At 41.7% G+C, this 21,411-nt stretch overlaps 1 protein-coding gene across 2 annotated transcripts in view; it reads right to left on the reverse strand.

Annotated features, from left to right (window-relative positions):
* ctbp2l (C-terminal binding protein 2, like) overlaps positions 1-21,411 on the reverse strand; it is a 312,102-nt gene that overhangs the window by 132,808 nt on the left and 157,883 nt on the right. Inside the window, exon 2 of one of the 2 annotated variants that reach the window (XM_034193702.1) lies at positions 5,490-5,718. In XM_034193702.1, the coding sequence (XP_034049593.1) occupies positions 5,490-5,547 (58 nt within the window). In that variant the 5' untranslated portion in view covers positions 5,548-5,718. Of the gene's footprint in view, positions 1-5,489; positions 5,773-21,411 lie in introns of those variants that run through there. The other variant, XM_034193701.1, reaches the window with a different exon arrangement.

The raw sequence follows: 21,411 nt of genomic DNA on the forward strand, positions 1-21,411 counted from the left end.
GCGGCCATCGCATCTGTGAAAGTTTACACTAATTCATATAAAACGTCAATTCATATGTTTGTAGCTCTGCGTTGTGTTGTTATGACTCTGCCCATTCACTCCCCTCGGACATGAGCTCACCATCCTCAGCATGGAAGTCAGACTCTCTAATCAGAAGGCCAAAATCCAGGGCTCTGGCCTTGTGACCAGAGAATCCTTTTGAGCTGTTGGGAGTGATGTTTACTAACTGCATATGCACAGTGAAACCTACTGGTCTCTGTTACATGTTGGTGGAGTTTTCTGTGCAAACTAAAATGAGCACTGATCTCATCCTGGGACAGTGATCCAGAGTTTCTGATTGGAATAACCCATTCACTCGCTTTAACTGCCTGGCTCACCGTTTCCTACAGAAGCACATTGCAGTCACTGCTTTATAAAAACAAACAGATCCCTTATCTCGTAATTACGAGATTGTTTCTCGTAATTCTGAAGTCTTTTCTCGTAATTGTTCCATCCAGTAAATGCATTACACTTCCATAGTTTCCTCTTTTCGCCTCAGAAACGGATAGTAGACTCAGGGGTGTGGCCACGCCTCTTGCACTGAGGGTGTGGCCACGCCTCCTGCACAGAGCTTGGAATGAGAGTCAGTGGCTTGCAGAAACAAATAAGCACGTGTCTATCGTAGTGTACAGAGTCATACCGTGTATTCTGAGTGGTGTTCTGTGAATCGAACCGTCGCGTGCGCACCATACGGTTCAGTGTATTGTGACACTCCTAATGGATAGTACCAAAAAATGCATGCTAGTGATGTCACCCACACAATGGGACTAATAATGAATGTCGCATGACATAGAATCTACCAGTCAAATGACAAGGATCTATTTAGGTGTCATACAAAAGTCAGCAATACTTTCACCAGCCACTTTATTACGTACACCTGTTCAATTGCTTGTTAGCACAAACAGCTAATCAGCCAATCACATGGCAGCAATTCAATGCGTTTAGACATCTAGACGTGGTGAAAACGACTTGCTCAAGTTCAAACTGAGCATCAGAATGGGGAAGAAAGAGGGATTTAAGTGACTCTGAACATGGCATGGTTGTTAGTGAGAGATGGGCTGGTCTGAGTATTTCAGAAACTGCTGATCTACTTTGATTTTCACACATAGAATCATCTCTAGGGTTTACAGGAGATGGACTATATCCAGTGAGCGACAGTTGTGTGGATGAAAATGCCTTATGATGCCAGAGGTCAGAGGAGAATGGACAAATGCTTGAATGGGTAATGCTATCATGTCAACATGGACCAACATCTCTGAGGAATGTTTCCAACACCTTGTTGAATTTAGACAAAAAAGACAAAAGGGGGGTCCAACCTGGTACTAGCAAGGTGTACCTAATAAAGTGGCCAGTGAGAAGATTAAAATCAACGTAAGATTGTGTTTTGAGTCCATTCTTCATATGTAATGTAATGTCGTCACTGAAAAACTGGTTGAGGTCAAGGACAAATTTCCACAGGATATTGCAATATTGAAACCATTTCATCACCATTGCTTTCTCCTACTGTATAACAGCAGCAGTGAGGGTTGTGTTCCTTAGAACTACCAGCAGTCTGTCACTGGTTGTGGGGCACACGGCCATAGTTTCATGCACAAGGGTGCTTACATCATGCTGTAAAACAAATATGCTGCTACTGGAGGTAATGTTGCAGCTAGCTTCATTTTCCAGCACCGCAGTCATGTGCGCCTCTCCTGCTCCGGCTCCAGGAGGGGCCCAGCAGCTTAACAAGCCTCTCGGGGGTCCAGACAGCAAGAAGAAGGAGATGATTTTTACTTCAGGATGCACACACACACACACACACACACACACACACACACACACACACACACACACACACACACACACACACACACACACACACACACACACACACACACAGGCACACACACAGGCACACACCCTGGGCAAAGTCAAACAATGCACATTGACAAGGCTACGCACACTGTTTATACACCCACACAAAGACTCATATTCTTTGGTTCCTGGGCCTGTATAGCACTGTGCTCAGTAGGGGGCTCCTATTCAGCGCTGGCGCCCCTGAATACAACACCACTGCCTTCTAATCCACAGCCTAAAGCCTAATAATCACTGTAGCCGGCTGCTTCCAAACAGCCTCGACAGGGGAAAAACTAAAAACATGCAGTTCTCTGTGGCAACCTAATTCAGATTCTGCATAACCGTAACAGACGTTCCTACAGAATCCCACGGCCGCTGCTTCAGATGACCATTTGCTGCTGAGATCAACATCTGTGCACAGGTCACTGGAGTAGCTGACACATGTTGTGTGCCAAAGGAAAATTACTGCAATCAATGGGTATTGATCAGCAGTCGTTCCTCAAGAATGTCAGAATAACAATAGACAGTTGGCCTATGAACAAACAGCTCAGTGGCATCAGGAAGAAAGTTTAAAATATTTGTACAAACCAGACAGATGATTTTTTTTTCCCAGGTTAAAAGGTCAGGAAGCAACCAAGATTTTGAGATGGTGTATTTCTTCACGCATCCATGTTTTCCAAATCTACACCGGGGTAGCGTAGTGAGAACGAGGGCTGTCACGATCATTACCCTGTTGCCATATGTAGACATGACCTCGGCCATTTTTGCTGAGCTTGACATTGCCCGTTGTGTGTATGTGTGTGTTTGTTTGTTTACATAACAATGTCACCAACATTTTAGCTACATGAGTAGACATCAGGGTTTTCTCATGCAGTATCTAGGTGCAAACTAAGTGAAGAGAAGACAATGTGGGACTCACAGGGAAGTCCTTATTATTTGCCCCCAAATCAGTTTAATACCCTCCAGGCTCAAATTAATTTTTAGTAACAGGAAAAATCAGATATTTAGCTGTTGCAAATCTGCAGCGCCTGCCTTGAGAGGGTTAATATTGTCTCTGCTGATACAAAGTCCCAATCCAGTACTTACATAAATATATTTGCACAGGGCACACTATAAGTAAATGAATATCGATCCAATGTATGTTTGACCAACACAGTCTGACTCCCAACTGATCACATTTTGATGCAAAAAGTTTATTTTGACCAAACATCAGATATATGTGATGAGTTGGCGAGCCCTTTGAATCGCTGAGTGATTGGCTGGAAAATGTTAACCCTAACCTCAACCATGACCATAACACAAGCATCGATGAATATTCCTTGATGATGTGGTGGTCAAGCAGACAGTTCTGTGTGTCAGAGAGAAATGACACGACTGTGAAAACCCCACATTTCCCCGGTGCATCACTATGTGACGCAGAGGCTACTTAATTCGTCACATAGTGACGGAAAGGGGCATTAACCGAATCTCAAAATTGGGCCAGTTGTGAGTGAGGATGGTTAATGGACCGCATTTATAGAGCGCTTTTCTATCTGAATCAGAAGCTCAAAGTGCTTTAGAATGATGCCTCACATTCACAAACACCCACACACTGATGTCAGGGTGCTACCATTCAAGGCGCTCACTGCACACGGGGAGCAAGTTGGGGATGAAGGACCCTAATGATTTCCCGGCCTGATGGAGGGTTTGAACTGAGGAACATCTAGTCTGAAGCCCACCGCTTAACCACAAGACCATCACCTCCCCAAATGACAATATGTACTGTAGGTTTGACAACTCAACTCCTCTGCAATTCATTAAGAAAAAAATCTATGTGCAAGCCAAGCTGCTCCTGAATTTTTTTAAACAAAATAACAGTGTCAACAAATGGATTTTTAAAATATGGATCTCATGAATTCCATTTAGTGTAGCAATAGTAACTGTTCATCACAGCCAAGTCATTCAAGGATTTTATCCAGATTCTGTCAAAAATCAAAAACTCTGCCTTGAATGATGGTTACACTGAGGACCACAGAATTTATTTATTTTTTTTTTATTTACAGACTCTGGATATGCACAATGTTTATTTTTTGGTGAAAATGTAGAATAAAACAAATTTGGTGAAACACCACTATTTTAAGCCCAAAGTAGTACAAGGATCCTTGAAAATGTGAAAACCTGGTGATAAATTCTATTTTAAAATTTTTTTGGCTGTGACAAATGATGTCATTTTGGTGATTTTGGTGACATATGCCTTTCAAGCCCACAGGCAAGTTATGGAATTTACAAGACTAATGGGCCTTTCACGTAGCACGCATTATACGGTCCAGGCAACGCCTCTTAACGCGTCAATGCGCGACATCAGATGCGATGCATCAGAAGCTGCAAGAGGGGGGGATTGCTACGTCACACTCTGGCTGTTTCCATAACCCGAAAAAAAGCTGAATGATTGCCATGTTGGAGTTGAGCATGTAGAACCATGACAAATCTTAAAAAAAAAAAACAGCAGTAGAACGATTCTCCCATCACCCTGCTGGGAGAAGGTTTTTTTCAGCTACTTTTTGGAGGGACGCCAAGCCGAGGGAGGACTGACGACAGTGGCCGGGGTTCAGGCCTCATCCCTGGGCAGAGTGAGACAGGCAGTCAGGGTTAATGAGAAGACCTACTCTGTCTGAAATTCCTCACTTTTGTATATATAAAAACACCCAGTTTAAGCAATGGAGCTTACTTCTGCAAATTTGTGTGAGGTGAGAATAATTTAAAAATGAATTGTGACGTGCACTTCTGAAGGTGTCTCATGTTCGGCTAATGTTAGCTTAGCCTTTTAGCTGCAGAATCACAGTCAAACTGAGTGAACGTTTTAACATGCAAATAATTCTTTTTTTTTTTTTTTTTTAACCAAATAAAGCTGCAGCATTTTTATTAATTCTAAGACCATAAAAACTCAACTTTAAATAACTTTTTTTTTTCATTTTTTACATTTTTTTTATTATTTTTAACTGTTTAGTGTTTCTTTATATTTTAAGATATTTTTTTTTTGTCCCAAAATCACGAATATTTGCTGTGCAGACAAACTTCAAAAACTTTAAGTGATGAGCTGAACACCAAAAGCTGAAGTCCAGTCAGAAGAAAACATCTCTACTCTTTAAAATGGGAGAAAAAGTGTCTTTAAAAACTCCACCAGAGGTTAAAGCTGCAGAAGAGACTTTCATCTGGTTAAATGCCCTGAGAATCCAACAAACCAACACCTCCTTCTAAATAAGCCCTTAAGGGCTTCTGGTTGGTGTCTGGAATTTAAAATCTGTAAGACATGTATAGCTAATGAGACCAAGATTTGCAGACTACAGCAAGAGAAAAAAAGTAAATATGAATTTCAACTGCACATAGTAGAAATGATAAACCATCCTTCAACTCGACAAATCTTTAAGGAAAAATAATTCTGTCAAACAACAGGTATAACGACCAACAAATATACAACATAAAGAGGGGAAGACAATAAACCGAAGACATAAGCTAAAAACGGCATGTGGAACGTGTGTTGGTAAAGTGCCAAAAAAAAAAAAAGATGCGGAAAGACGCGACTCAGAGAAGAAGTGATCAAAAAGTTTATTACACACAGATGAGGGCAACTTTACCTTCACAGATCCGGTCCAGCCGCTGCCTCTTCACTTTGTGTTTGTCAGTAAGAGACATGGTGTCAGCACGGCAGGGTGAGAACGACTCGGCACAGCACGGTGCACGATGCACAGGGGTCAGGGGGCGCGGGGACCCTCTCCTCCTCAGCCACAAACAGTGACAAGGTTCGGGAACTCCTAGTGCACTGTCAGCACTGCTTCCCGGGGCATTCCGCCTCGACACATACACCTGTAAGAAAAGACTGGCTTTAACACAGCGCAGATACATGTGCACATGTAGACATAAACACGAGCAGAAGCTCTGACACGTTGAAGCATTAAACAGTCCTTGACTACAAAGTCACTCAGGCTCACTGCTTACAAAGTGTCTGGGAAGCTGCAGGCGATAAACACACAGAAAAATCAGCCACACACACACACACATAAGCACACTTATACTCAGCTACTGTTGGTGACAAAGTGCCCCATTTGCACTAAAAGCGTCAAAGCTTCCAAGTTCTAAAAGCTCCACTTTTCTCCAGTATGAAGTGTATTTTCTTTCTGGCAAACACTCATCTATTGCTTCATCTTACTTGTCACAGTCTTTATTGATGACAGCAGCTATTTGAGGTATCTGGAAATCAGACCACTGTTTATTTGTTCACACGCCCTCCCCCTTCAAACAATAATAAAAACAAAAATCACCACAATCCAAGCACAGATATTTATTCATCTGACACCAGCTGATAGAAAACAACGTAAAACCTACTGACAGAAGTTGACAAAGATTCATCAGCAGACAAATCTGACCCACTTAAGTCGATGTGCTGCACCTGATTGACTTGTAATGGCACATACTGGCCAACAGAGGGTAGTTCACATCTACTCAGAGGAGTGCGTTATGTCACTTTATCCCTCTTAACACTGTAATGATAAATGGTCGGCTGCTCCTCTGAGCTCAACACGTTCAAACATCAGTTGCTGCTTAAAAACTTAAAGGCGGCCAATTTTTTTCTGTGCAGTGCTGTCTGCTTGCTCACCTTTATCGCCCCCTTGACGGTTAAACTCATCCTTCTCAACAGACAACACACAGGAATCTGCAGGTATTCAACAATACAAGCAGAATGTATGAATGAAAACTGAAAGCTTGTGTAGGACCTCGGCCATGTGCCAGTGTTTACAGAGAGGGTTTAGTCTCTTTGTTTTCTGCCAGAAACTGTCAGGGCAAAATTGTCACATCTACAGCAAAACAAAACAAAAAAAAGGAAAAGCAGAAAACTAGTCGGTGTGAAACGTGCACTTTTAACCAGGGCCAAAGACAATTATGATAGTTTAAGATGATTTAAAAAACAGCAGGCATCATTATTGATACAGACGTGACAAATTAAAGGAACAACCAACATTTGGGGCCCTATCTTGACCATCTATAGTGTGCATTTGGCATGTCAGTAAGATAGACTGTATGTATACCAGACAAACCCTGCGTGACATCACCCATAGGTTTTCTATCGAGACCCGGAAGAACCGTTCTGAGACCTCAGATTTGCTGGTCTGGGTCATGTTGGCAGCGTTTGTGCCTATGTCTCATGCCGATAAGTGCAGAGCTGAAAGTTTTTTAGATGTTCACTTAAATGAGACGGTTATTAGCTGTAAAGTCCTTCAAGGGCCACTGACTGTGACAGCGTGTGTGAGGATAGTCTTAAGGCCCCCTGACACTTACACGACTTTGATCCACGCACTTGCACGCACTCCGCCGTGCACCAGATAAACTCGTCTCAAACTTGTAAACCGTGATAAACTGCGCGCAGCTTTGTGCAAGTGCACAAAGAAAATCTGAAATGTTCAAAAATCTTCATCACGGATTATGTGAATATTGCGCAAACCATTCAAAAACACTGTGTGCAAGTGGTTGCGTCAGCGCACCGCATCAGAGTGCAGCTCGTCTGAATAATTATAACAAGATGTTAAATCTATCATAAACATACTTTTACAGCTGAACACAAGAAGGGATGAACATGCAACTGTTTTACCAAGCTATTACAATATAAACATGACAAATAATTATTTTTTTAGACTGTTCAAAATACTTTCTCCACCTCATTAAGCATGCACGTGCGCACAAAAGAGAAAAGCTGCAGTTGGAACTGCCCTCTGTGATTCCAGAAGTGATTAGAGGTGTTTTCAACAGCCAATTCACAGAAAATGATTAATCCGCTACAAAATAATTATTTTATATATGTAGTGTCCAGCGCACAATGCGTGGCAGCCAGTGGAACAAAGTGCAGTGTCCAGATGGGAACACAGCGGGTGGGATTGTCATGATGATGTGCGTGCAAGTGTCAGGGCACCTTTACAGTCATGAATACTTGGACGTTGAGTTGTTGTAAGGCACGCCAAACAACATGAGACATTTAGGGAGCTTTTCCACATTGCCCTCCTGTTCTTTTCTCTCCTGTCTATTCTTACAGCCTCTCTTACAGTGAGGAAAATAACTATTTGAACACCCTACGATTTTGCAAGTTCTCCCACTTAGAAATCATGGAGGGGTCTGAAATTTTCATCTTAGGTGCATGTCCACTGTGGGAGACATAATCTAAAAAGAAAATTCCGGAAATCACAATGTATGATTTTTTTTAAATAATTTATTTGTATGTTACTGCTGCAAATAAGTATTTGACCACCTGTGAAAATCAATGTTAATATTTGGTACAGTAGCCTTTGTTTGCAATAACAGAGGTCAAACATTTCCTGTAGTTCTTGACCAAGTTTTCACACACTGCAGCAGGGATTTTGGTCCACTCCTCCATACAGATCTTCTCCAAATCTTTCAGGTTTGGAGTTTCAGCTCCCTCCAAAGATTTTCTATTGAGTTCAGGTCTGGAGACTGGCCAGGCCACTCTAGGACCTTGAAATGCTTCTTACGGAGCCCCTCCTTAGTTGCCCTGGCTGTGTGTTTGGGGTCATTGTCATGCTGGAAGACCCAGCCATGACCCATCTTCAATGCTCTTACTGAGGGAAGGAGGTTGTTTGCCAAAATCTCGCAATACATGACCCCATCCATCCTCCCTTCAATACGGTGCAGTCGTCCTGTCCCCTTTGCAGAAGAGCACTCCCAGAGTATGATGTTTCCACCCCCATGCTTCACGGTTGGGATGGTTTTCTTGGGGTTGTTCTCATCCTCTAAACATAGTAAGTGGAGTTGATTCCAAAAAGCTCTATTTTGGTCTCATCTGACCACATGGCCTTCTCCCATGCCTCCTCTGGATGATCCAGATGGTCACTGGTGAACTTCAAACGGGCCTGGACATGTGCTGGCTTGAGCAGGGGGACCTTGCTGCCCTGCAGGATTTTAAACCATGACAGCATCATGTGTTACTAATGTAATCTGTGTGACTGTGGTCCCAGCTCTCTTCAGGTCATTGACCAGGTCCTCCTGTGTAGTTCTGAGCTTTCTCAGAATCATCCTTAACCCACAAAGTGAGAGCTTGCATGGAATCCCAGACCGAGGGAGGCTGACAGTCATCGTGTGTTTCTTCCACTTTCTAATAAATAATCATAACAGCTGTTGTCTTCCACCAAGCTGCTTGCCTGTTGTCCTGTAGTCCATCCCAGCCTTGTGCAGGTCTACAGTTTTGTCCCTGGTGTCCTTAGACAGCTCTTTGGTCTTGGCTATGGTGGACAGGTTTGAGTGTGGTTGGTTGAGTGTGTGAACAGGTGTCTTTTATACAGGTACAAAGTTCAAACAGGTGCAATTAATACAGATAGAGTGCAGAATAAGAGGGCTTCTTAAAGAAAAATTAACAGGTCTGTGTGAGCCAGAATTCTAGCTGGTTGGTAGGTGTTCAAATACTTATTTGCAGCAGTAACATACAAATAAATTATACATATATATATATATATATATATATATATATATACATATATATATATATATATATATATATATATATATATATATATATACATATATATATATACATATATATATATATATATATATAAAACATACATTGTGATTTCCAGATTTTTTTTTTTTAGATTATGTCTCTCACAGTGGACATGCACCCAAGATGAAAATTTCAGACCCCTCCATGATTTCTAAGTGGGAGAACTTGCAAAATCGCAGGGTGTTTAAATACTTTTTTTTTTTCAAATACTTATTTTCCTCACTGTACTAAGGCCTCACTGCTTGTATGGTTTACCACACAGGTGGATTCAACGTGTCAGTCTTGACAGATGTGGCACCTTATCTAGCCAGAATAATTTAGTCATGTCACAAATAAACACTTAACCACCAGACAACATAAACAAACACATTACCCATAAATCATAAACTTATGTATCTATATATGACAAAAACACCTCAGAGAATATTCAATGAACACAACAGTTTCCTTGTGGTTTATGTACTTGTAAAGTAATAGAACAGAAAAGCATAGAATACAAACTTTATTGTCATTGCACATATATACATACAACAAAACTTGTCCTCTGCATTTAACCCATCCTAATTACAGTTAGACACAAACTAACCACTAGGAGCAGTGGGCAGCCACAGTCCAGGGCCCGGGGACCAACTCCAGATGTAGACACTGCCTTGGTCAGGGGCAGAGAAGGAGCAGACCCTAAATAAATGTGTTTTTGATTGTGGGAGGAAACTGGAGTAGACATGGGGAGAACATGCAAACTCCACACAGAAAGGCTGGGAATCGAGCCCATGACTTTCTTGCTGCGAGGCACCAGTGCTAACCACTAAGTCACCATGCCGCCCCATGATGGCTTAGTAAGCATATCATTTTATTATATATTACTAGTGGCTATTTCAAAAACCATGACAGAAATGGGTTTATCATTCTGAGGGTACATATACATACACCAAATGACATCATTAACAAGTGAGAGCTTGTCTTCTTTCAGAGGTGTCAATTCTGTTTGTTGTTTTTCTGTTGCTTCACCAGCCACAGCTTTATGATAAAGTGGCACAATGAAATATTTTTGTTAAACAGGAAAAAATACATTATGAAATCTAGGCCTGGGTTTGCCAAAAGGCACATGGGAGACTCCAGCGTAGAGCTAATATTTTTTTTTTTTTGACAGTTTCTTCCTCTGTGCCACTGTGCCATGGGAACTGGTACTGCTGAAGTAACAGCCACTAATGCGTAAAACTGTTGGCATGGGACTCTGGTTCTGCTGGAGGTTTCTTCCTGTTAAAAGGGAGTTTTTCCTTCCCACTGTCGCCAAGTGCTTGCTCACAGGGGGTCGTTTTGACCATTGGGGTTTTTACGTAATTATTGTATGGCCTTGCCTTACAATATAAAGCACCTTGGGGCAACTGTTTGTTGTGATTTGCACTTGGTGGCTTCTTTCACTTCTTATTTGAGTGACAGATTTAAAAGGCCCTACGGATGATTATTTTTTGTTTATTTTATTACCAATGGATGTTGCACCAGTGCTGCCCTGGAGTGCATGGCTTCCCTCTTCAGCCCCACCCAAATCTCTATCAAGCAGAGGATTGATGTGGGAAATATCAAATGAGTATGGATTCTAGCTGGATCATGTTCTTGGTCAAAGGCATTTTTATCCTCAAAATAATTCAAACACCTATATGCGGTCAGTCAGGACTCAGGAGTGCTGCTGTCTCCTTATAAACAAGTGGCAGGGCAACAGTTTCTTAAGTCTGGACTCACATGCACTAAACGTACACATGCAGAAATCTCATGCAATAAATGTGCACATGCAGCCAGACTGAGAACAAGGAGCAGAGAATCAGAATCAGGAACAGAGCACAGAAGGAGTGTTGTGTCATTCTCAACAAAGGACACCACCGATGCACTAAATAGTGGTTGACTGCTATGTTAACGTGTAAAATCTGAGTTAGAGACCTTTAACTCAAACACTAGAAGTCAAGGGTATACCTGTAGCCTTAAAATAACTGCAGCTCCTACGGTCATCCTTTCATCATTGAATTTCTCTGTCACAGCATTGTGTCAATAACTGTTTGACTATTACAAAAACAGAGCTTTAAAAGCATCTATGTACAGTGAAAAACAAGCAAAACTGATATAATCTAATGGGGTTTTTCTTCTCTATTGGTTGCAAATATCGTCACTAGATCAGTATTTATTCAGACTTCTTCTTTGACTGCAGGGTTTTTCTCTTATCAGAGAGGTGTGATGTGGAAGTCAGCGGCCCACATAGAATGAGCCACCTCCGGGGTGTCACTCCAACATGGCAGCTCTCTGGCTCCAATGTGACAATGGCTGCTTGAAGGCCGCTGCACGTTACTTGATTTATTTCATGACTTCTCTCCATCCCGCCTCCTTCCTTTTCATCTGTCCATCTCTCTAGTACTCTTGCCGCTGAGGTCTCTCACAGAGTCATCAATCACTGTTCTTTCTTCCAGGGTCTTCCACTGCTGCACGTGACATGAGGAGCAAGAATGATGGAGAGTGACGGAAATGAGGAAAAAGAATGCATGGAGACTAAATAGATTCATGCATATGCCTAACCTTTTAGAGTCTTAGCCCTTGTAATTGCGCTGCTTTAATTTCTTCAGTTAAGTACAAACTGTGCAACCCAAAAACCTTTAAAAAAAAATTTTTAATTAATTCCTGCCACAACTTTCTAAAACCAAGACAAGCATAACCCCTACACTTTCAGAACAATGCACGATACTCTGAATTGTTTCACTGTAATAGAAAAAAAGAAGAGGAAAACCTAAGCTAGCAGTTAAGGCATCATAGCCTCAAATGGTATTTAGTCTGGGATTTTGCAAACACTCTCCAAACACAAAGGTCATATACATGAATCTTAATATTTAGGAGGCATTAAAAGTCAGATGATCGATAAAACTCCACGCCTGCGGGGCCACAGCTCATTGAAAGAGAAACATTTGCGTGTGAGAGGCCAAGACATTAAGTGCATAAATCCATATCTGTGACGGCCGACTCAGTCTCCCAAGGACGGGGGCTGCTGTGCGCACAACAATCCGTTCTCAATGTCAGCAACACGGACGCGGCTGTCTGTGGCTATCCACACAGGTGGAGGACGGCAGGCAGACAGTACAGCTCCATGGAGACAACAAAGGCTGGGTTCACTCATTACTTAAAAATAAATAAATACAAAATCCTCATTTATATTCCTTGCTTACCAGGGAAGGCACAGGCAGAATGCAGTCATTGTATGGGGCTGGAAAATAACCATCGCTAAGTCCGCAAAAACTATGACATATTCAGCATTGTAATTTTTAGATTCTGATGGATACATGAGAGGAAGCATGAATCTCCTGTTTTGGGCATGTTGGCATCTTTTAATCACAATCATTTGCTGATTAATTTGATTTAAGTAGGAATGTTGAGGCTATCACCGAAAGCATGCATCACCTTTGACCAATTGTTATAAGTTCACCTCTGCCTAACACTGTATCCTTATTAACATAAAAAAAAGAAAAAAAAAAAAAAAGAAAAAACTTTAGATCAACTTACAGCAAAGAACTTTATTAACATTGTTTTTTAGTCTGTAACAGAAAAAATGCATCACTTTGCTTGAAATAAAAGAAAAATGAATCCTTAAACTATAAACATTTTTGACCGATTGCCATTGGATACTGAAAAACAAAATTAAATAAAATCAATAAATAATAATAAATTCAAATTCATCAGAACAGTTACTCAGGAGCACAATATATAAAACACAAAAAAATGAATAAAACAATTTGTGCTAATTTTTTCATGATTATTATTATTTTTTTTTTTTTTCGTTTTTATTTTTGCAGCACTTGCGTCATCCAGCATGACAGAGACCATGTCTACTGCTACTCAGCTCTTCTGCTATGGTGCTATGATGCTCACAGTGCTCGCTGGTTTACTGAAGCAGCATTCACAAAGCGGGATGATTGCTGGCAATATTAGGCACGTTTTCGCAGAAAAAAACTCAAGCGGCTTATCTGCGTGATTGGGGTGTAATCTCTTTAAGTGACACCTTAAGTTATTTGGCTTCATGCTGTCCACTGCCAACATATTAAGACACAACAGTCTTTCCTCGTCTCGCACTGTAGGGTGAAAAAAACTCTACATAGAGCTGCGTTCCATTATGCTAGAGTCCTCAATACTACCTGCACACACTCTGACAATGAGAGTGCCACTGCCATCTACTGTAGTGGATGTGCAATTACACTTTTCTCTAACATGGGAAAAAAGTATGTTCCCCACGGCCACTCCCCCGGCATTGCGCCCCCCACTATTTAAGAAGGACCGCCTTAGACACAGTGGGCTTGCACTTCTCACTAAACAGCTGCTTGACTAATCTGCACCCCAATTAGTGTTATGACGACAACCTGTACCATCAACTAAGTAACAAGCTGTCACCATGGCAGACAAAACAAGCTAAATACTGAATTAATCCTTTTTCCATGTTTCTGTGCAGCGCGCATTCATTTTGAATTTCTTGCGTGCATTTTTTTTCTTCTCCACTACCGTACACCTGCATGGAAACACCTTATGTGGAATGTTATAATATATAAATAGGTACATTACATTTATGACTATTATGTGACTATCCGGGAGGGACTCTGAGTAAAGCCATTGCTTGTTGAGGTGGTTCAAGCCAGGGGTGCCGAAAAGGGGAGAATAAGAAGGATTCTAGAGGCCCATGTTTGACAGGCACTTAATACAATTATAATACTGACAAAATAACACGGCTTAGGGGATGCCCAGTTAGATTTCTTTTCATGGGCCCCAAAATTCCTTGTGGTGCCCCTGGTTCAAGCACCTGGTGATGATGCCACCTGGTCGTCTCCCTAGGAAGGTCTTCCACGCACGTCTAACTGAGAGGAGACCCTGGGGAAAATCCAGGACACACTGGAGAGATTATATTTCCCAGCTGGCTTGGGAACACTTTGGGATTACCCAGGAAGACTTACTGGACTTGGCCGAGGATAGGGAAGTGTGGGATGAGCTGCTTGCTCTGCTGCCACCACAACACAGACCTGGATAAGGGGTTTAAAATGAATGAAGTTTATGTGGAACCAGCATTCCATAATTTGTACAGTAGTGTTCAGAATAATAGTAGTGCTATGTGACTATAAAGATTAATCCAGGTTTTGAGTATATTTCTTATTGTTACATGGGAAACAAGGTACCAGTAGATTCAGTAGATTCTCACAAATCCAACAAGACCAATCATTCATGATATGCACACTCTTAAGGCTATGAAATTGGGCTATTAGTAAAAAAAAGTAGAAAAGGGGGTGTTCACAATAATAGTAGTGTGGCATTCAGTCAGTGAGTTCGTCAATTTTGTGGAACAAACAGGTGTGAATCAGATGTCCCCTATTTAAGGATGAAGCCAGCACCTGGTGAACATGCTTTTCTCTTTGAAAGCCTGAGGAAAATGGGACGTTCAAGACATTGCTCAGAAGAACAGGGTAGTTTGATTAAAAAGTTGATTGGAGAGGGGAAAACTTATACGCAGGTGCAAAAAAATTATAGGCTGTTCATCTACAATGATCTCCAATGATTTAAAATGGACAAAAAAAAAAAAAAAAAAAAACGTGAGACGCGTGGAGGAAAATGGAAAACAACCATCAAAATGGATAGAAGAATAACCAGAATGGCAAAGGCTCACCCATTGTTCAGCTCCAGGATGATCAAAGACAGTAAGGAGTTACCTGTAAGTGCTGTGACAGAAGACACCTGTGTGAAGCTAATTTATTTGCAAGAATCCCCCGCAAACTCCCTCTGTTAAATAAAAGACGTGCAGAAGAGGTTACAATTTGCCAAAGAACACATCAAGTGGCCTAAAGAGAAATGGAGGAATATTTTGTGGACTGATGAGATTAAAATTATTCTTTTTGGGTCCAAGGGCCGCAGACAGTTTGTGAGACGACCCCCAAACTCTGAATTCAAGCCACAGTTCACAGTGAAGACAGTGAAGCATGGTGGTGCAAGCATCATGATATGGGCATGTTTCTCCTACTGTGGTGTTGGGCCTATATATCGCATACCAGGTATCATGGATCAGTTTGGATATGTCAAAATACTTGAAGAGGTCATGTTGCCTTATGCTGAAGAGGACATGCCCTTGAAATGGGTGTTTCAACAAGACAATGACCCCAAGCACACTAGTAAATGAGCAAACTCTTGATTCCAAACCAACAAAATTAATGCCTCGCAGATGTGAAGAAATCATGAAAAACTGTGGTTATACAACTAAATACTAGTTTAGTGATTCACAGGATTGCTAAAAAAAGCAGTTTGAACATAATAGTTTTGAGTTTGTAGCGTCAACAGCAGATGCTACTATTATTGTGAACACCCCCTTTTCTACTTTTTTTTTTACTAATAGCCCAATTTCATAGCCTTAAAGCCCCGTTTACACACAGACGGTAAGAGCTCCCGGAAGCGTCCCGGAAGAGTTTCTGGCCGTCTTAAGGATCACACGCTGTTGTTAACGCCGGCACTAGGGGGCGTGGCTTAGTTCCGGCTTTACCGGGAATCATCGAAAAAATTATTCAACATGTCGAATAATGCCGGGAGCACTCCCAGAGACCTCCTGTGATGACAGCGACAGCGCGAACAACGGCGTTTGATACTTTTTAATCACCGTTTCATCCTGCCGCTTCATGTAGTGCCGCAGTTCTCGTCGCGCAGCGATGACCAATCAGGGACTGAATATGTAGTGACGTGGAGATGTCTGGAGTTTGAAGATGTGAACATGTCCTGTATCTGGTAGCAGCCTGTGAGCAGGACTTATGTCTCTTTTGTCCTTTATTTTACAATCATGACAAGAGTTTTTGGAGCGAGCAGCAGCAACACAGCAGCGTGGAGCGGAGTTTCTTTTTATTTTTATTTTACATGCGTGCGCGCACGAATCGTCCTGGAGATTATTTTGCTTATTAGCTACACAGCTGTATAATAAAGCAAATGGTGACTGGCTTCTAAACACAATTATGACAGTTTTTTTGGGGAAAGAGCGAGGAGGAGCCCCGCTGCAAACAGCAGCAGCAGGGAGCAGAGTTTCTTTATTTCTTTCTCTTTTTTTTACGTGTGCGTGAGCGAATCGTCTGTAGAGAATATTTTATTAATTAACTACACAGATGTATAATAAAACAAATGGTGACTGGTTTCTAAACACAATTATGACAGAGTTTTTTGTGGGAAAGAGCGAGGAGGAGCCCCGCTGCGCGCGCTCCGCCCCTTTCCACCGCAAAAACAGCCGGAACTACCGCGAACTTCGGTCTACGTACTACTCGCCGACAAAACCATCTATGAGTAACCAAGCCTTAAGAGTGTGCATATCATAAATGCTTGGTCTTGTTGGATTTGTGAGAATCTACTGAATCTACTGGTACCTTGTTTCCCATGTAACAATAAGAAATATACTCAAAACCTGGATTAATCTTTTTAGTCACATAGCATTACTATTATTCTGAACACTACTGTATAATCCAGTTTTGTCACAGATATTATATAATTTGATGTGCACAACAGTAAAAATCAGTGAAAAATGTCATTGATGCAAACCAATCAACTTGCTGAGTGAGCAAAGATGAACAGAAATGTCTTGGACATGATGCACTGATTTAACTAAAATAAGAAAAAAAAAATATTTGCTTTGGTAAACAGAAAAGACACAACCTCCTGACAATCTCATTAGAAAGCATTCATGACTTTATTAGGCACCAGGGGGTTAGTAATCAGAGGCGATCTCATGCAGCCAAAAGAATCATCGCAGTAACGGCTCCACTTCATACGAGGGCTGTCAATAAAGTTACGGTCCTTTTTATTTTTTTCAAAAACTATATGGATTTCATTCATATGTTTTTACGTCAGACATGCTTGAACCCTCGTGCGCATGCGTGAGTTTTTCCACGCCTGTCGGTGACGTCATTCGCCTGTGAGCACTCCTTGTGGGAGGAGTCGTCCAGCCCCTCGTCGGAATTCCTTTGTCTGAGAAGTTGCTGAGAGACTGGCGCTTTGTTTGATCAGAATTTTTTCTAAACCTGTGAGACACATCGAAGTGGACATGGTTCGAAAAATTAAGCTGGTTTTCAGTGAAAATTTTAACAGCTGATGAGAGATTTTGAGGTGATTCTGTCGCTTTAAGGACTTTTCACGGTGTGAGACGTCGTGCAGCGCTCTCAGGTGGCGTCATCAGCCTGTTCAAGCTGAAAACCTCCACATTTCAGGCTCTATTGATCCAGGACGTCGTGAGAGAACAGAGAAGTTTCAGAAGAAGTCGGTTTCAGCATTTTATCCGGATATTCCACTGTTAAAGGAGATTTTTTTAATGAAAGACGTGCGGACGGGTCCGCGCGTCGGGACGCAGCCGACGCGGTGCGGCGGCACAGGAAAAACACCTCCGTGTTGATAACCATTTGTAAAATCCAGGCGGCTTTTGATGGCTTTCAGTGGAGTGAGTATATGAGAAATTGTTTAACAGGCAGGACATGTTCCAACTTGTCCTTAAGGCTTTCAACAGAGGTGTTTTTCCTGTGGCGGAGCGTCGCGGCGGCTGCGTCCCGACGCGCGGACCCGTCCGCACGTCTTTCATTAAAAAAATCTCCTTTAACAGTGGAATATCCGGATAAAATGCTGAAACCGACTTCTTCTGAAACTTCTCTGTTCTCTCACGACGTCCTGGATCAATAGAGCCTGAAATGTGGAGGTTTTCAGCTTGAACAGGCTGATGACGCCGCCTGAGAGCGCAGCGCGACGTCTCGCACCGTGAAAAGTCCTTAAAGCGACAGAATCACCTCAAAATCTCTCATCAGCCGTTAAAATTTTCACTGAAAACCAGCTTAATTTTTCGAACCGTGTCCACTTCGATGTGTCTCACAGGTTTAGAAAAAATTTTGATCAAACAACGCGCCAGTCTCTCAGCAACTTCTCAGACAAAGGAATTCCGACGAGGGGCTGGACGACTCCTCCCACAAGGAGTGCTCACAGGCGAATGACGTCACCGACAGGCGTGGAAAAACTCACGCATGCGCACGAGGGTTCAAGCATGTCTGACGTAAAAACATATGAATGAAATCCATATAGTTTTTGAAAAAAATAAAAAGGACCATAACTTTATTGACAGCCCTCGTATGTGGACACAAATCAGTGTGATTTGGGGGAGAAGAGAAAAAAAAAACCTTAAGAGCAGAGCAGAGCAGAACAGAGCAGAGAGTCTGGTTCCTTTGGTTTAAGAACAAGAGGAATATGTTTGGACAACAGGAAAACTTAAAAATTAAAGTGGAGCGAGAGAGATTGAGACAGACGACCAAGACGGTGTCTGTGAATGAGTGTGAGACTGAATAATTAAAAAGGTCAGGCTACGTACCTGCTGTGGCGTCTCACACGTTCAGTCACACAGATATATACCCACACTGAGCGCCAAGACTCAAGAAACGAGTCATTCAGAGGAGTGATCCTTTTCCCTCGATCACAGTGTAGTGTGATCTAATTGGGTGAATCCATAATTAATTTAATGACATTAAGCCTTGGGGTCTATTCCAATAAGACTCTACTTTCTAAGGATGAGACTAGTTAAGCCTGCGGCTCACTGCCGCAAGGTTCTGATGCTTTAATACAAGATCTCTAACAAGAAAATGCTAATACACATCTCAATTAATGCCCAGTGCTGGGGTAATCATTTGGTTTCATTCAAACTGTTAAAAATAACATCACATTCTGATTTGTTGAATTAAGATGTGCCAGTGAAGACGAGACTCATGAATCAACTGGTCCACCCTGCCTCCCGCAAGTAATCATCTACTGCAGTCAGGTGAAACGTGGGTGTCCAGTCAGAGTTCTGCATTTCCTGGAATCCTCAACACTGAGTAGGGCTGCAGCTATCGATTATTTTAGTAATCAAGTAGCAAGCCTCACAGTCACTGTTTTTTATTTTATTTTACTTAAGTTACCATGTTTGTGACGTGTTGGTTGTGTGTTGCCCAAAAAAACAAAAATTAAAAAGTGAAACACTCAGTGCGAGTCTGAGCAAAACACAGAAGAAAGAGTGGACTTCTGCTGAGAGGATCTTCTTTCAGAAACTGTCTGTCAGTGTGGCCGGGGACGGAGCTGCGACTCGCCCGGTGTGAGGAGAGTGCTGAACCCCTCACACCGGGAAGAGAGAGACAGCAGCCAGCCACCGGGCGAATAGTCACTCCCCACGTAGAGCGGGCCGTCTGTTTTTTTAAAAAAAATAGACAAACACAATGCTTCGCTTTAAATGCACAGTCAGTCTATTTCAGATGACCAGCACGGACTATCTTTCTTTTAAAAGGCTTTATTTTCCTCTGTAGCTTTTGGTGCTAAATTGATTATAGCGCTTATGCTCTAGTCTTCTTCTGTTTTTTTTCTTCTGGGGACATTACAGCGCCACACACAGGTCTGGCAGATGTACTACAACATTAAACGGAGCTTCGAGGCACAGAATTTGCCTCAAAGCTTTTTTTAAATCGATTTAATCGAGTTACTCGACTAATCGTTTCAGCCCTAACACTGAGACACCTACACAGTGGATCATGGCCAGCGATACGGGCCACAAGGCGAAAATGCCTTAGCTTAGCTGTTTGCTTTCCTCAATCAAGCAAAAAATTGCGACAAAACTTTGTAGAGTTCTTAATCTGACAGCATTTGTACTTCAGGTACAGATGTACCAGTGAATACTGCAAATGCCTCCAAACGGCAAAAAATTTGTTACGCTACATTTCTAGCAAGTACTGCCACAGCTTTCAAACATTTCCACAGCGTTAAATGATACTCCAAGTGACATTTCAATTTTTTTTTATGATAACTGTGAGGTAATATTTTTAGTCTCATTTGTTTGATAGGTAGCATTTCTAAACAACCCTTGGAAAAGGCGTCTTCCTAGTCTGATTTGAATTCAATACTTGTCTCATAATTTAAAGTAGATGAAAGCTTAAAATGAGCACTGTGAAAGCCTTAATAGTCCATATGAGTCCATTTTGAGCAGGGTGAACACACAAATCATTCCACAAAGATTTTAATCAGTCAGATGGATGTAGCTTGAAAATATGTGGAACCAACTGCATCATTCCAGAGAAATGGTTCAACTCGTACTCTGTGATAAAATGATGGTGCAACAAGTGGGCAGAGAACAGGAAAGATTGTCTAATTTTAGTAAGATGCTAAATAATGTTTAAAACGGGAAGGCATAAATTTAAATGTTTCAGTCATTTGTGAGTTGCATGTCTGCCCGGTCGTGTGTATTTATCTTCTTTCCCAGCTGATGCTTGAGCTTCTTTGAATTGCAGTGTGACGTCTCAGTGGTAATCCTCGCCAAGACTCTACAAACATGAAGCACTCATTTAAGATGGAGTCGGATAACGTCTCTCAACTTAATTTCCCAGTGGAGTTTGACAGAAAAAAAAAAAAAAACTGAGTAGAGACAATTGTTAAAAGCTGTCCAGGAAATCGGACAGCAATATCTATACCCCCTACAACTGATTCCTATCACAAGCCAGAGTTTAGCAATTTGTTTTGAGACTCGACATGCGGCTGAAATGAGAAATTCTTAAACCAAGTAAAACCTCCCACAGACACTTTAAGGCTCAAGTATACTTCAGAAAAAGTAGTATACTTGAGCCCCCCCCCCACACACACACACACTCACAGTCTATTGTCCTGACTATAATGCAAAAAATAGTCATTTGTTTGCACCACAGATTTCCCCAGAGATCAAATTAAAGCACTGAAGAATATGTATTTTTAAGGAGTATGAGCCAGACACTGCAAAACTGAAGGATAGGGGCAACTGATTTTTTGTATCTTTGTTTAGTATTATAGATTACTAACCCCGGGTGCCTAATATTTAGGGCCCGAGTAGGCAACGTCCTACGAGGACCCTATTGTAATTGCGCTGTTTATTATTATTATTATTATTATTATTATTCTCACTCTTGAAATCGAAATTTCGGCCTCTTCCCATGCTC

This window comes from Thalassophryne amazonica, chromosome 18 (genome assembly GCF_902500255.1).
Source record: "Thalassophryne amazonica chromosome 18, fThaAma1.1, whole genome shotgun sequence".
Classification (NCBI taxonomy): domain Eukaryota; kingdom Metazoa; phylum Chordata; class Actinopteri; order Batrachoidiformes; family Batrachoididae; genus Thalassophryne; species Thalassophryne amazonica.